General features: G+C 47.5%; 1 protein-coding gene across 4 annotated transcripts in view; it reads left to right on the top strand.

Moving 5' to 3' along the window:
• Positions 1 to 16,217, top strand: part of LOC126210106 (protein PALS1) — a 786,719-nt gene that overhangs the window by 710,620 nt on the left and 59,882 nt on the right. For all 4 annotated transcript variants that reach the window (XM_049939245.1, XM_049939243.1, XM_049939244.1 and 1 more), the window contains exons 6-7: positions 8,133 to 8,377; positions 13,965 to 14,222. In XM_049939245.1, the coding sequence (XP_049795202.1) occupies positions 8,133 to 8,377; positions 13,965 to 14,222 (503 nt within the window). The remainder of the gene's footprint in view (positions 1 to 8,132; positions 8,378 to 13,964; positions 14,223 to 16,217) is intronic.

A 16,217-nucleotide genomic window follows, 5' to 3' on the forward strand; every position in this document is an offset into this window, starting at 1 on the left:
TACTACAGCTATGACGACGTCGGCCCTTTGGTGATGGCACTCCTGCCCATTAGATCACCTACAGTTGGCCATCAAGACCGCTGTACCATTCCTACCCACCTGATGGTTGGGGGCTCCCCTGTTGCTGCTTCCCACGCACCTACTCTGGGATCGATGGCTTCCCAACCATGAGAGACCTTGGTCCCCACCTTCCATCTGGAGACAAATCACCTTCCTCCAGGTTCTCTGCCAGGGAGGGGTCCCTCAGGACACTTACTTCCAAGGTTTCCACTAGTCTACAACTGGACACCAGCCAGTGTCTGAAGGAGCCACAGGCTGCTGGTCGCAGGGCTTCACAATTGTCATCATTATCTGAAACTGATTCAGAGAAGCCCTTGCAATCATCAAAATTCTCTAAGGAGAGGAAAGACAAGAAAAAATTCTCCAAGAAGGAGAACATTCTGGTGGGCCCCTTGCCACCAGATCACACTTGTTCCACTCCTGCAGACAAGGCGAATGTTCTGGCAGTCCCTGAGGCCCTGGTTCGCACCATACAAAGGAACCCCTCAACCAATGGCAGCAGGTGACCCTAAGGCATAACTCGTCCCCTTGGTCCCTTCATAGCCTCATTGTACATTGACAACATTAGTCTCCAGTGGAATTGTAGCGTTGTTTTCCACCACCTGGCTGAGCTACCACATCTTTGAAGCACTTCACCTGCCTTCTGCATTGCCATTCAGCAGACTTGGTTTCCAGCAAAACACACCCCAGTTCTTCGTGGATACTGCGGATATTGTAAGAATTGTGCTGCCTATGACAGAGTGTTGGGCAGAGTTTGCACACATGTTCTAGACATTCTATATAACAAACTTGTACCTCTTAATCGAGCTTTAGAGGCTTGGCTGTTCTGCGTAAGGTCATTTCAGGATATTATCATCTGCAATGTTTACCTCCCTCCTGATGGCGGTCTCAGAATGTACTTTTTGCAGTGTGTTCTCAGTTCCCGTACCTTTCCTAATCTTCAGTGATTTCAGAGATTTGTGGGATGGAACCAAGGTCACTGGCTGTGGTTTAAAGACCTCGAAAAATTACTGGCACAATTTGGTATTTGCCTCTTGAATACTGGTACCCCCACACACTTCAATGTGATGCACAGAATCTGCTCAATCATTGCCTGCCCATGTATTTTCCCATCCATCCACTGGAGCGTCTACGATGACCTGTGTGGTAGTGACCACTTCATGATCTTCCTGCCCCTCCCTCAGTGCCACTTCCCTGGACGCCTGCCCAGATGGGCTCTCAACAGTGCTGACTGGGATACTTTCGCCTCTGCTACCGATCTTGGCTCCCCGCTGCATGGAGATATCGATACGGCAGTCCAGCATACAACTGCCATTCTTTTGGCAGTTGATTTAGTGATCCTCTTTTCCTCAGGCCTGGCCTATCCGAAGACAGTAACTTGGTGGTCCTCAGAAATCGCAAAAGCCATTCGAGATCAGAAGTGGGCTCTCCAACACCATAAGCAGCACCCATCAATGGAGCATATCTTTACCTTTAAGCACCTCCATGACCAGCTGTGCTACCTAATAAAAAGGAAGTGAGAATTCTGGGAATGGTACATTTCAACCATCGAATTATGAAATCCAGACTCCTGCTGGCATACCTGGTATTATATTTAATGGCACTGTCTACACTGACCCAGATACCATCGCTGAACATTTTGCTGTGTACTATGCTCAAACCTCAGCGTCTGGTAATTATCAACCTCCATTTCATGCCCTAAAACAGCGGTTGGAGCGAAAGCAATTATCTTTTACTATACACCATATAACGCTCCATTCAGTGAGTGGGAATTTGTCAGTGTCCTAGCCCACTGTCGATGCAGCCGATACGACTCACACCCTGACTGCATCCACAACCAAATGGTGAAGCACCTATTGGTGGATTGTCAGTGCCATAACTTAGCCATCTTTCGCCCATCGCAATGGCGAGAACGCATCATTGTCCCAGAACTGAAACAGGTTAAGGATCCTCTAGAGACGGACAGTTATAGCCCAATATGTGTCATCAATGTAAGTGGCTTGAACGCATGGCGAGCTGGTGGCTGTGTTGGCTCCTTGGGGTCTTGTGGCTCCATCCAAGGGTGGTTTTTGACAAGGCCGTTCCACTACTGATAATCTGGTTTACCTGGAGTTGGCCATCTTAACAGATTTTTCCCAATGTCAACACCTTCTTTGACCTGCAAAAGGCTTATGACACCACATGGTGACACCACATCCTTGCTACATTACACAAATGGGATCTTCGGGGTCCACTCCCAATTTTCATCCAGAACTTCCAGTCACACTGTACATTATTGGTTCAATTTGGCGCTTACCACAATACCCCCCCCCCATATCCAAGAGACTGGGATTCCACAGGGCTCTGTCAATGTCGTACCATTCACCAACAACCAAAACTTTACTTTGATGACCAACTGCTCAGTGTGGTGGAGACTTATCGTTTTTTGGGACCGTCTTCGGTTCTCAGTTTACATGGATTCCCCATCTTCGTCATATTAAGTGAATGTGCTGGCAGCACCTTAATACACTTCACTGCATTAGAAACACTAGCTGGGGTGCAGACCACACCACACTACACTTCTGCAGCTTTACAAAGCCCTGACATGATCCCGCCTCAGTTATGAGAGTCTGGCATGTGGTCTGACATCACCTTCGGCGTTGCAGATACTGGATCTGATACTCCCCTGTGAGAATCAACTTGACAGGAGCCTTTCAAACTACCCCTCGTAATAGCTCACTCGTGGAGGCTGGAGTTACTCCACTGTGGATCAGGTGGCAACAACAGCTTGTCAATTATGCTGCCCACATTCGCAGTTCTCCTAAGCATCCGGACTATCATCTCCTCTTTCCAAACACGCTAATCCATTAATGTGGGACATACTGGACTGCTCTGTCTTATAACTGGAGGGTTTTCACTATGGAGTTGGTAGCCATCTTCTACTCTTGAACATATCTATTGCTGTACTGATGGGTCCTTTCTCTTCTGTTGCGACTCCTTGAGCAGTTTGCAAGATCTTGATCGGCCAGCTACACTCACCTCCACTTGGTCATTTCTATCCAGGATTCCCCGTATGCTCCTGAACGATGTGGATGCTCAGTGACATTAGTTTGGGCCACAGGCCATGTCAGGATCGTGGGAAACGAACTCGCTGATAGCCTGGCCAAACTGGCTACCAGTAACCCAACCCTTGAGATTGGTATTCTCGAAACAGACCTCCAATCGGTATTATGCTGTCAAGTTTTAGGTGCATAGAATATGGAATGGCTCGCATTGACTTCACCAATTATGGGTGATAAAGGAGACTACGAATCTGTGGAGGTCCTCCATGCAGTTCTCTCGAGGACTCTTCTGTCCTTTTCTGTCTCTTCATCGGCCGTAAGTAGCTGACTCGTGGTCATCTCCTTCATAGCGAGGACCCAAGCCACTGTTATTGTGGCTCCCGTTTCACAGTGGTCCACATTTTGCTGGACTACCCCAACCTAGCAGCCCTGTGGCGGACTCTTAATCCCCCTGACTCGCTACCCCTGGTGTTGGGAGATAATACCCCAGTGGCTGGCATAGTTTGTTTTATTCATGAATCAGGGTTTTTCAATTCTCCTTAAGGGAGGGCTGGAGGGCTGCAAGGCTGCTTAATCTAATTGGCCCATTGAGGTGTTGGCAGAACACTCTGTTGCCTCTTCTGGCCCAGACCAGGCTGCAGCCGTGGTGGTCGAGCACAGTCCTCATCCTACCTGCTCAAACTATTCTTCCACCTCTCTCGTTAGACTTGGTCATCTTTTGTCTCTGTGTGCTTCTCTTGCCATGTCTGGTTTGCTAGTCTTCCCAAGGCAGTCTCTTGTAAGTGGCTGCAAACAGCCTCATGGATCATCTGACGTCATCCACTAATCATTAAAACAAACTATAAACTTTAATGATCCTTTCACTCTTTCTTGAGGTACTCTTGAAATTACCTTTACGTCTGCTGATTTTGTTCTGTTAAGAGCATCGTGTTGTGTACTGCCTGCAAGGAAGCCTAGAATCCTGTCACAAGTCTGGTACGGTACTCGGTAATCTTGTACATGCCCTCCTGAAGTCAGATCAACCTGAGTTTCAGTGTCAACAGTGCTGTGAATCTTATGGAGGGACAGAGTAAGCTGAGTCTCGCAAGATCTCTGTTTCCAGCATCTACACTCCTGGAAATGGAAAAAAGAACACATTGACCCCGGTGTGTCAGACCCACCATACTTGCTCCGGACACTGCGAGAGGGCTGTACAAGCAATGATCACACGCACGGCACAGCGGACACACCAGGAACCGCGGTGTTGGCCGTCGAATGGCGCTAGCTGCGCAGCATTTGTGCACCGCCGCCGTCAGTGTCAGCCAGTTTGCCGTGGCATACGGAGCTCCATCGCAGTCTTTAACACTGGTAGCATGCCGCGACAGCGTGGACGTGAACCGTATGTGCAGTTGACGGACTTTGAGCGAGGGCGTATAGTGGGCATGCGGGAGGCCGGGTGAACGTACCGCCGAATTGCTCAACACGTGGGGCGTGAGGTCTCCACAGTACATCGATGTTGTCGCCAGTGGTCGGCGGAAGGTGCACGTGCCCGTCGACCTGGGACCGGACCGCAGCGACGCACGGATGCACGCCAAGACCGTAGGATCCTACGCAGTGCCGTAGGGGACCGCACCGCCACTTCCCAGCAAATTAGGGACACTGTTGCTCCTGGGGTATCGGCGAGGACCATTCGCAACCGTCTCCATGAAGCTGGGCTACGGTCCCGCACACCTTTAGGCCGTCTTCCGCTCACGCCCCAACATCGTGCAGCCCGCCTCCAGTGGTGTCGCGACAGGCGTGAATGGAGGGACGAATGGAGACGGGTCGTCTTCAGCGATGAGAGTCGCTTCTGCCTTGGTGCCAATGATGGTCGTATGCGTGTTTGGCGCCGTGCAGGTGAGCGCCACAATCAGGACTGCATACGACCGAGGCACACGGGGCCAACACCCGGCATCATGGTGTGGGGAGCGATCTCCTACACTGGCCGTACACCACTGGTGATCGTCGAGGGGACACTGAATAGTGCACGGTACATCCAAACCGTCATCGAACCCATCGTTCTACCATTCCTAGACCGGCAAGGGAACTTGCTGTTCCAACAGGACAATGCACGTCCGCATGTATCCCGTGCCACCCAACGTGCTCTAGAAGGTGTAAGTCAACTACCCTGGCCAGCAAGATCTCCGGATCTGTCCCCCATTGAGCATGTTTGGGACTGGATGAAGCGTCGTCTCACGCGGTCTGCACGTCCAGCACGAACGCTGGTCCAACTGAGGCGCCAGGTGGAAATGGCATGGCAAGCCGTTCCACAGGACTACATCCAGCATCTCTACGATCGTCTCCATGGGAGAATAGCAGCCTGCATTGCTGCGAAAGGTGGATATACACTGTACTAGTGCCGACATTGTGCATGCTCTGTTGCCTGTGTCTATGTGCCTGTGGTTCTGTCAGTGTGATCATGTGATGTATCTGACCCCAGGAATGTGTCAATAAAGTTTCCCCTTCCTGGAACAATGAATTCACGGTGTTCTTATTTCAATTTCCAGGAGTGTATGTTTATTTTTAAAGGAGGAGATTTTTGTTCACTGAAAGCGCCACAATACGTGATCAGAAAACGTGTTCTGTGTTTCTACACTTGATTGACATCAACGATATAGACCTATAATTATGTGCATTTGTCCTATGACCCTTCTTGAAAATGCGAATGACCTGCGCTTTTTTCCAGTCACTAGGTACTCTCCAGTGCCCCAGCGATCTACTGTATAATCTTTCTATAAAATGCAGTCAAATGAAAACTGAACACACTCCACTCTGGGACCATGGGATGGTTCTAATCAAAGTTACCAGCACAAACGTTAACACATTTACCCCACTAGGAGACGAGATGATAAACTTTTGTTTCGTAGAATGTTGTCAGCCCCTGACTGATGCACAACCATTCTGACACTCGCACTTCTTCGTCCATTTGAAACCGACACCCACGCGTGTCTTTCGTTGAGTCGTAAATGTAAGAAAATCACACGGTGAAAAATTAGGGCTGTGTGGAGGATGTGTGAAGAGTTGCCCTTACTTGATTGGCAGTGTGAGGGTAGGATCTCTCTGGTCTACAGTCGTACAGACCTGTCTGTTCGAGGACAAATGGATTGATGACCTAGTAGGTCGGTCCCTTTAACCATTCAGCCAAGCAACCAGTGTCACCTGTCAGTCCCTGCACCATCCACAAATCCTCTGCTGGTCCTCCTGCAGTGAGATGCAGTTTCCTGACGTCTGTACCTTCTTACAGACAACTGCACTGTCTGCAAACAGCCTCATGGAGCAGCTGACGTTAGCAGGAAGATTCTGTCCGACAGCATTCTGACAGCAAGTGGTAAAGCCAGCAGTGGAAACATCCCACATCTCCCCCACCAAAGTCAGTTAAGTCGCGACGAACACCTCCTCGTACTGCAGGTATCCTCCGCTTGACGAGTTCCTCGAGGCCGGAACCACACCCGACGCGCGATGCTACGGAGACACTTTGCAGAAACTGTCACGTACCGTGGAATCGAAACACCCGGGAATGCTGTCGGACAGAATCGTCCCGTCGCACGATAATGCCCACCCCCCACACTGCCAACTGAATGGAAGCTATGCTTCAGCGATCTGATTGGGTAACGCTGCAACATCATCTCTACTGTTGGCGCCCCGGTGGTCTCAGTCTCCTACGGTGGACTGGAGGCCGAGCGGTGACCTCTCCAGTTGTCAGGATGGTAGGAAATGATTGTGGGCGCGTCAGAAACGCCAAAGAAACATTATTAGTTCGTGATACCTTTATTCCTGCCGAGTACAATGTGGCCCGCGTAACACAGGCTGGCTGAGCTCGGTGATATCAACGACCTTTCCCGAGTCCTCGCTGACTCGGAGCGATGACACCAGCTCCGGACCGCACCAGTCTTGCTAGCGCAGCGCCGCGTGCTGTGACGTAGCAGTGGAATGCCCTTACTTCGGCCGCGCGTGGCTCGGCGGCGGACAGCAGGCCGCTGCACGTACGAGGCTCCGGTTTGGAGTCCCGGCGCTGTCAGCACGAGAGGCGTTCTCGTAGTGTGGAGTGTACTCTATCCCACCCCGTCTTCTACCCTTCTCCTCCTGGTGGCTCGTCCGTGGTGGACTGGCGGAACGGGCTGCAGTCCCCCAGCGTCGTCGGCTCACCCGGTTGTGACGGCAGATGCACAGGGCCTAGGCCCCGCGCGATCTCGACGACGGCTCACCGATGTGGTCAGCATTGGCGGCGAGCGAGTCTGCCACGATGTCTGCTAATCCCCGGTCGACGATTGACGGTGGCAGCAGAGAGGACCAGAGGTGGTACTGTCCCCTCACGTTGCTGCTGGACGGGCCGCCCTTACTGCAACATCTCCTTAATAAAGATTAACATGTCGATCACCGAGCTGAGCGCTTTGCAGCGACCCAGTAGACATCTAACTGCAAGTCTAACTGCGAGTGCGAGTGCCTTGTTGCTATCAAAGCTGGCGTATTTAAAGGAAGCACGTGCGACGTCCTGACGTCATGCTCGTTTGTAATGAACGCGTTCGTTCCACTTATACTGCCGATTTATCTGTCGTACTCGCCCCTTAGGTGTTTTTGTGACAGAGTTACGTTTTGTTACGGCAGACGTACGCGAAGTTACAAAATGCAATACAGCTGACGCTATACCTCTGTCTTACTCTCTACCAAAGTCTCCGTCTAACACAAACCCGCGTGCTAAGCAATTCTCTCTCGCCTGTTGTGTGTAACCAGACCACTGCCCCTACGAGACGACACATTCCGATACGTGTGCAATCCTCTTACTTCTTGGCTAACCTACTGCCTCCGGCTCTCGGCATAGGCAACGAAACTTTGACAATATTCCACGTTTCCAACTCTTTACTATTCTGCGAGACTACAGTACAGTGCGGATCTTTCACCGATCTTTGGCGACCTGAAGAAAGGCGTGTGTGGACGCCAGTTTGTCAGACGAGGAAGTGAATCCGGTCCTCGAGAGATTGGATCCGTTAATGGCTTTCCCGGTGTGTTCGGCAGGGTACGGGGAGCTGGTGGCGTCGCTGCAGCGGCTGCAGTTGCTGCTGAAGAAGAGCGCCGCCGCCGCCGCCGACGGCGTGGGGTCGGGCTCGGCGCTGGGCGCGCAGGTGGCAGCCGTGCAGACGCTGCTGCTGAGCCCGCAGTTCGGGCGCGCGCTCGCCGTCCACAACAGGGTGCAGCGCGCCGCCGCCAGGGGGCTCTGCCGGCCGCCCGCCGCCGACAACGCGCACGCCCTCTCCAGGGACGTACGTATCAGCCAAAGACTCTCCACTCTCGCCTCCTCTCTCTCTGGGTCTCCCGGCCCACTCCTCTGCACCTGCTCGCCACGAGTTTGCACTGTCCATTGTTTGGGCGCAGTATTCAAATTCCGGAAAATTTTGGGTAGGGAATCGTAGATTTAAATCGATGAACAATATAGGCTGTTTCAAAAAGGACTGCACAGCCTTGAAAATTCATATAAATTAATTCATAGTTTCTACAGAGGTTATTGTAGTGTCAATTTATAGGGAAATACATAAAGTTTTGTACGAATGCAGAGTCTCGCAGAGATAACATTCAATAAAATGTTCTCGGGTTTCCAACCGTGTCAATTGCTTAAAACTACACGAGCTTTCAGCCAGGCATTCACAGTGACGACTTTCCAGGTAAATGGATTGGCTGTCATGCGCCAATTGCATGGCCCCCACATTACCCAGACCTGACACCACTCGATATGGGAATTCATCAAGGATATCGTGTTTGTACCTCCTGTGCTAGCTTCTCTACCTGAACTTAGAGCTAGAATTTATGCCATCACTGAGCAAGTTACACCTGCAATGCTAGAGCGAGTTTGGGAAGAAATTGACTTCTAATGGGATTTGTGCAGGATAAGCAACGGAAGCCACATACAACATCATTAGTTTAAGGTAAAAAAATACTTGAAGTGTTTTCCTACAAAATAACACAGCTCTGTATCTTATTTCAATAAATTTATATGAATTTTTAAAGTTGTTAAGTCCTTCTTTATTCGCCCTGTATTGCTGAGAAGGAATCCTGTACAAATTCACAAATGCTATACACTGCCAAACCATGATATGCCTATATGAGATGTGTTCAAAAATAAACCGAACGTTTGTTACATCAGCTTTATTGCTTATTGTACAACGTTCAAAGCACTGTCCCCTTCAAAATAGTCCCCTCTGCTGGCAGAAAACCGTTCCCATCATTTCTTCCTTTGGAACGCATCCTGGAATACATTTTGTGGGATGGCGCGCAGGTTGCTCGTTGCATTGTCCTGTCTCTCATCTATACTTTGGAAACGACGTCCTTTAAAGGTGTTTTTCAGCTTGGGAAACAGGGGAAAGTCTGGTGGGGCTAGGTCCAGAGAATACAGTGGATGGGGCGCAACTGGGATGTGGTGTTTTGCAAAACAGCTGCAGACAAGGAGTGACGCGTCAGCTGGTGCATTGTGATGATGCAACATCTAACTCTGCGTTTGCCACAATTCAGGCCTCTTCCTGCGCGCAGCACCTCTGATGCACACTAGTCTACCCTGGTAGACTTCCTTGTTTACCATCTGACCATTTGACACAAATTCTTGATGGATAGTGCGTTTGTAATCAAAAAGGACAACCACCACCACCTTGATCTTCAGCTAACACATGCACGCTTTTTTTTGGACAATGTGACCCTTTGCCCAACCACTGCGTCGACTGCATCTTCGTTTCAGCGTCATAGCCCTACACCTATGTCTCATCGCCTGTTACGATGTCCTTAAAAAAGTTTTCATTGTCATTAACAGCAGCAAGCAGTTCCTCCCAATTTCAACAAGTGCGCATTTCTGATCTTCAGTCAACAAACGCGGTACGAATTTTGCACTGGCACGATGCATCTCAAGTTTTTCACTCAAAATTTGATGGCATGATCCTACACTGATGCCCACCATCTCAGCATCTTCCCAAACAGTTAAACGACGATTTCGGTGAATCACAGCACGAACGCTATCCATATGGCCATCAGCTGTTGATATGGAAGAACGTCCAGACTTGGAATCGCCACAGACCGACATTCTGCACCGCTGAAAATGTTTAAACCACTCATAGCACTGTGTGCGACTCATACAGTCCTCCCCATGCGCTTTGCTAAGCGTTTGAAATATCTCTGTGAAAGTTTTGCCAAGTTCGTAACAGAATTTCACACACGCACGTTGTTCTTAAAGCTCCTTCATTGCACTAATCTGAAGAGCAGGCTCTACACACGCTTGCTTCAGCGGCTGTGGTTGGCCTGCTGATTTTCCGAGGGAGGATGCTAAGTTCACCGGACTTGGATACGATGTGACGTCATTATGACGTATACACGCTACATCGAAAACGATAGAAATCGTATATCGACTATTCGACTTCTGTGAACTTTCGAGAGATTGTGACAGGGTAGCGCTGTGCTCTGCGTCATTCGTTTAAATGTGTTTTGCGTTCCTTGCGTTTAAATCGTTTATTGTACTGTGTTTGTGTCCTGTGCGTTGTTTTTCGTTTGCTCGTCTCTAATTATGTGTTCAGCATTCGAGAGACTAATGAGAGAAAAGCTTACCACCATGGAATGCTTTGACACTGCATTCAATCATTTCATACGTCAATCAGTACTAGACACTAACCTTTGGTTAAGATTACATTGAGAAATCCACTTCCCCTCGTATTTCATCTCCGGTCGACGATTTTTCTTCAACAATGCCTCATATTTTTCTTTTTAAGTTCGAAATTCAATCATTCTACACATCAGTCATTACTGGACACTAAGGTACCTGTCTCTGCGGTCCGAGTGTAAAATTACATTGAATTATGGTTGATAAAAGACTATCTTGGGATGGACATATAAATTACTTAGCTAACAAACTTGCACGAGTTCTCTTTCAGCTAGAAAAATTAAGAAAAAAAAGTCAGTAAGAGTATGCTGCTACAATCTAATATGTACTGATAAGACCAATTGTATGAAACCATACTAAAATGTTGATAATAAATAAATATTATTTTCGGCGTAAGCATTCAATACAACAATCACACAATCTAATCTGGTCGGGACATAAGAAGACTTCACTTTTTTACGTGGTGTTTTCAAGGCCACGGTCAGGAATATTTCTATTAATGCCCAGCTCTTTTATTTCGGCGAAATACATATACGTTACCACACTGAGCTTCTTTCGGAATCGCACGTGTCAAAACAAGCCACTAGCTGACGACAGTTTAGAATCTCGAACGTTAGTACAAGTCGATAGGTGTGTTAATCGACTAAAGCGCATATACGTCATAATGACGTCACATCATATCCAGGTTGGGTGAACTTAGCATCCTCCTTTTCCGAGTGACACGAGGCAAATGGCAGTTTGTTGGCTAAACGTGCCGCTAGGTGCGCGCTATGCACTACAACGCGCTCTCTCTGCTGGTTGGCGCCATATTTCACATGTTCGGTTTCTTTTTGAACGCACCTCCTAGACAACATGTTGTGTTTGAGATATTTCCAAATGATTCTCGGCAGTTAATTAAGCAGACACCAGAAACTTTAAAATTGTGCCCCCAGGGTTCAACTTATATAATACTGTCAAAAAAACTGAAGCAGTAAGAAGGGGAGAGTGAAGCAAGATGAAACTTCACAGGTTGAAAGGGTATGTGATGTTACTGTAGTGATTACAAAATAGAGTTATATATATTTCAGGGATGAATGAAAATGTGTACCAAGGCAGGGATTTGAACTTGGGTTCCTTGCTCACTAGGCACATGCACTGACCACGTCAGCCCAGCGCAGTGGTTTGGTACGACTGCAAAGACTTCCCTAGCTCGCCTCTCTCCTCAGTCCAAATTTCCATTCACGCATAGCCCACTCGGTATTCCCCCTAAACTACAACATTGCATTCGGAAGGATGATGTTGAACCATGCTCTGCATTGAACAAAATGGGGTATTGTGCCTGAAACCAAGGCATAGATGTTTGAGAAGTAGAAAGGTCTCTGGAACGATATGATTTTATTTGATTAGAACACCCATGGTACATCTACTTTCTGATCCCCAATTCTGATGTTAAGTTGCTCGTTACTTTTGTCTTTCTTCTATATACTATCAATCCATATTCAATACTCATTAGACTGTTCATTCGATTCAACACATCCTGTAAATCATCTTCAGTTCCACTGAGGATAGCAATGTCATCAACAAATCGTATTATTTTTATATTTTCACCTTGAAATTTGATTCCACTCTTAAAGCTTTCTTGTATTTTCATCATTGCTTCTTCAAAGTATAGATTAAACGTATAGCCGGTATCCCTGTCTTACACCATTTTTAATCTGAGCACTTCATTCTAGGTCTTCCAGTTTTACTGTTCCCTCTTGGTTCATGTACAGTGATCAATCACTTCATTATCACCACCTACCTAACAGCTAGCATGTCCACTGTTGGCACAGATAAGAGGGGCAATGTAGCATAGAAGCAGCGAGGGCTTGGTACGTTGCTGGACGGGGACGGGGGGGGGGGGGGGGGGTTGGGCACCACATGTGCAGACACACCACAAATTCTGTCTGGGGATGGGGGCAGTGAGCTCTGACATCCTATTCAACCGTGTCCCAGAGGTATTCAATCGGATTTATATCTGGTAAGTTGGGGGTCCAGAACATCAGTTGCAACTCGCCACTGTGCTCCTGAAACCACTCCATCACACTCCTGGCCTCGTGACACGGCGCATTATCTTGCTCAAAATTTGCACTGCCATCACGAAACGTGATCATCACGAAGAGGTACACGTGGTCTGCAACGAGTGTGCGATACTCCTCGTCCGTCACGGAGCCTTCGACGAGCTCCACTGGAACCGTGGATACTCACGTGAATGTTCCCCAGAGCGTAATGGAGCTGCTGCCAGCTCGTCTCCCTCGCGCATTACAGGTGTCTTTCTCTGGAAGATGACGGATTCGAGCCCTCCCGTCAGCATCGTGAAGGAGATATTGGAATTTGTCAGACCGTGCAACGCTCTGCCACTGCACGAATGTCCAGTGCCGGTGGTCTCGTGTCCATTTCAGTCGTAGTTGCCGGTGTCGTGGTGTTAACATTGGCAGTCGCATAGGTTGTCAGCTGTGGAGGCCCATAATTAGCAGTGTTCAGTGCACTGTGTTCAGAAGCGCTTGTGCTCTGCCCGGCATCAAAGTCTGACATTAGTTCTGTCACAGTTCACCGCCTGTCCTGTTTTACCAATCTGCCCACTCTGTGATATCAGATGTCTGTAATCACGGGTAATTACGTCGGAACACGGTTTCACCACCTAGTGAAGACACTCGCCACTGCACCCCTCGAACACTCGACAGGTTGTGCAGTTTTTGAAATGCCCGTGCCGAGCCTCTTGCCGTCGTAATCTGCCCACGGTCAAAGTCTGACAGATCGCACCTTTCCCGTTCTACACGTGGACGACGTGCTCACCGATATCACGTACACCGTGGATGACTAGCAGTCATTTCTCGCGAGGTGACACTGCTATCCCTTGTACGAGTGTACATTGATAGGTGGTCAGTGATTATAATCTTCTGGCTGATCAGTGCACATATTGTGTATTACCTGTCTTTCCATACGGATTACCTCTATATTCTCACAATTTCAAATATCTTGCATCATTTTACATTGCCAAACACTTTTTCCAGGTCAATAAATCCTATAAAAATGCCTCGTTTTTTCTTCAATCTTGCTTCCATTGTCACCCCTAGTATGGACAATGTAGGGTCTTCAAATGAACTGAAACATTGGAATCTTTCAATTGGCTAGATAAATCCCAGAGGGGTTGTGTAGAGCAGAGACACGATTGTGAGTGTTTGCACTTCTTGCAGTGCCTGGAGGTGCTGCGGCCGTGCAAGCTGCCCGAGGCGGCAGAACTGTGTGACCTGCTCTCCCGTTACGAGCTGGACGCGCTGCTGGTAGCCCACGACGCGGTCGTCGCCACCGCCGAGCCGCGTTCTCCGGCACCCTCACCCGCGCACAGTGCGGGTGGCGGAGGGGGTGTGCCCGGCTCGGGGCGGGGCTCGCCGCCTCCCAGGCACGAGGGGAACATCCGCATCGTCAGCATCGAGAAGACCAACGAGCCGTTGGTGAGTCCGTCAGCCGCAGCTTACCTGAGAGAGACCTGTTGCTGTTCGTATTATCGGTGGTAGAATTTTCCAGAGCCATTCACACTCACATTGCCATAGGTGAGCCAACCGTTAGATACAACATGTGCAAAGGAAGGGCATGCTAGATACTAATACAACTAAATTCAGAGCACAGATTGTCACTACTGATGAAATGTCAAATCAAATTATGGATTCGTGGGTCAGGTACATGTATAAGGAGCAGTAAAATGAAAATGAGGCAGATGGAAGAAAGAGTAAGTAAACAGTCCATTATTTGAAAATTAATCACAATATTTGTTAACACATTTATTCCGCTGCAAGACAAGTCGGTCAATACCTTCGTGAAAAAATGTTTGCAGTTGCCTACTGATCTGATCTGATGGAACCGTGGCTCAGTTAAAGTAGGTTTATCAGATTTCAAAGAGAGAAACCTGGGACACTTGTGTTTATGCTCTATACCTAACTTCATTACTACACTTATGTTTACCTTATGTTTTGAAATCGATAATAGGCCTATGATGATGCAGGATCCGAAAAACCAATAGGAAGTATATATCTTCATTTTGTGAAATGCAAAGGTATCTGTAGGTACATTACACAAGTAAAACTCTTGTCTTCAGAAATAAAAGACACTGATACATACTTTTTATTGTAATAGCCTGGATATATTTTCTGCAGTGTTTAGTTACTTACTACATATCAGGTACAATTTGTTAATCCTATGAATTGTGTAATGTTACTATTTCATCATCAGATACAAATTATACATTTCATAGAAAAATTTAAGTTCTTGTTTGAGTGCAGATAGTTAGGGCAAATGTGCATACAAACCAAACAGTAATCAATAAGCACTTCTAACACACAGTGCATTGCTTGCAGTCTTCACAAAATTAACTTCCTTGTGGCTGCAGTCCCACTAGGATTAATTGGTTTAAGTGAAGCTACTTCATGCCTCCTTTCATTTCGCTTGTCTCAAGGATCGTAAAGTGGAAGGTAAGCAAGATAGCTTCAGCAATGAGACGTACTGGTGTTGGGCTTGTACCTGTTCTGAGGGGCCGTGACTTGCCTCATTTAAACTCTTCTGTTAGTAGAGTTAATTTAGAGGTAGAACGGTTCCTTGGATCAGCTATGGGATCTCATATTGGTGTGGTTCCTGTTGACTATCAACAGGTGGGATCATACAAGACACGGCAAGGAAAGGGAAGGCAAAGGCTAACTATCACGTGTGGTAAAGTATCAGTGATTACAAGTGACAGAAAAGCAGTTTTTTAAGGTAGGAAAGGCAGAAACGAAAGATGTTCAGAGACAGGTTGAAAATGACATTCCCATTGCTAAAACAGTGGAGATGTCCAGAAATTGACAGAATATTCAAGTATTGAGGGGTACGCATAATGAGTTGCGTATTCGTGTTGAAGAATTAGTGTTGAGCAAACTACTGTGCATAATCTGCCTCTCTGAACTCATGTGATGATTGCGATAGATACATTAAATGTTGCAGGATTTAAGTTAGCCTCTTACTTCTGTAGAGAAAATATGTAGAAAGGAGGAGTTGCCACATTTGTCAGAAACTGTTTTAATTTCAAGAATATTGACAATAACAAAATTTGCTCAGAGCAGCACTTATAAGCCTGTGTAACAGAAGTAATATTTCATAAGAAGTCCCTTATAATTGAAAGTGTATACAGAGCACCCCCAGGAAACTTTAACCTCTTCATAAAAATTCTGGAATCTCTGTTGTCCAATCTCACAGTTAAAAAAAAAGAGGGGGTGTGGGGGTAGTGGTTGCTGGTGATTTTAATGTGGATTTATTGAAAACCTCTGTCAGTGGACAGTTATTGCAATCAGTAACACTGTCATTCAATTTCATTCCCACTGTAAACTTTGCAACTGCAGTATATAAATGCTCTAAGACTGCTATTGATAATATCTTTGTAGACAAATCTAGGGAAAAAAGTCATATCACAAAACCAATAG

This window comes from Schistocerca nitens, chromosome 10, assembly GCF_023898315.1.
Source record: "Schistocerca nitens isolate TAMUIC-IGC-003100 chromosome 10, iqSchNite1.1, whole genome shotgun sequence".
Classification (NCBI taxonomy): Eukaryota; Metazoa; Arthropoda; class Insecta; order Orthoptera; family Acrididae; genus Schistocerca; species Schistocerca nitens.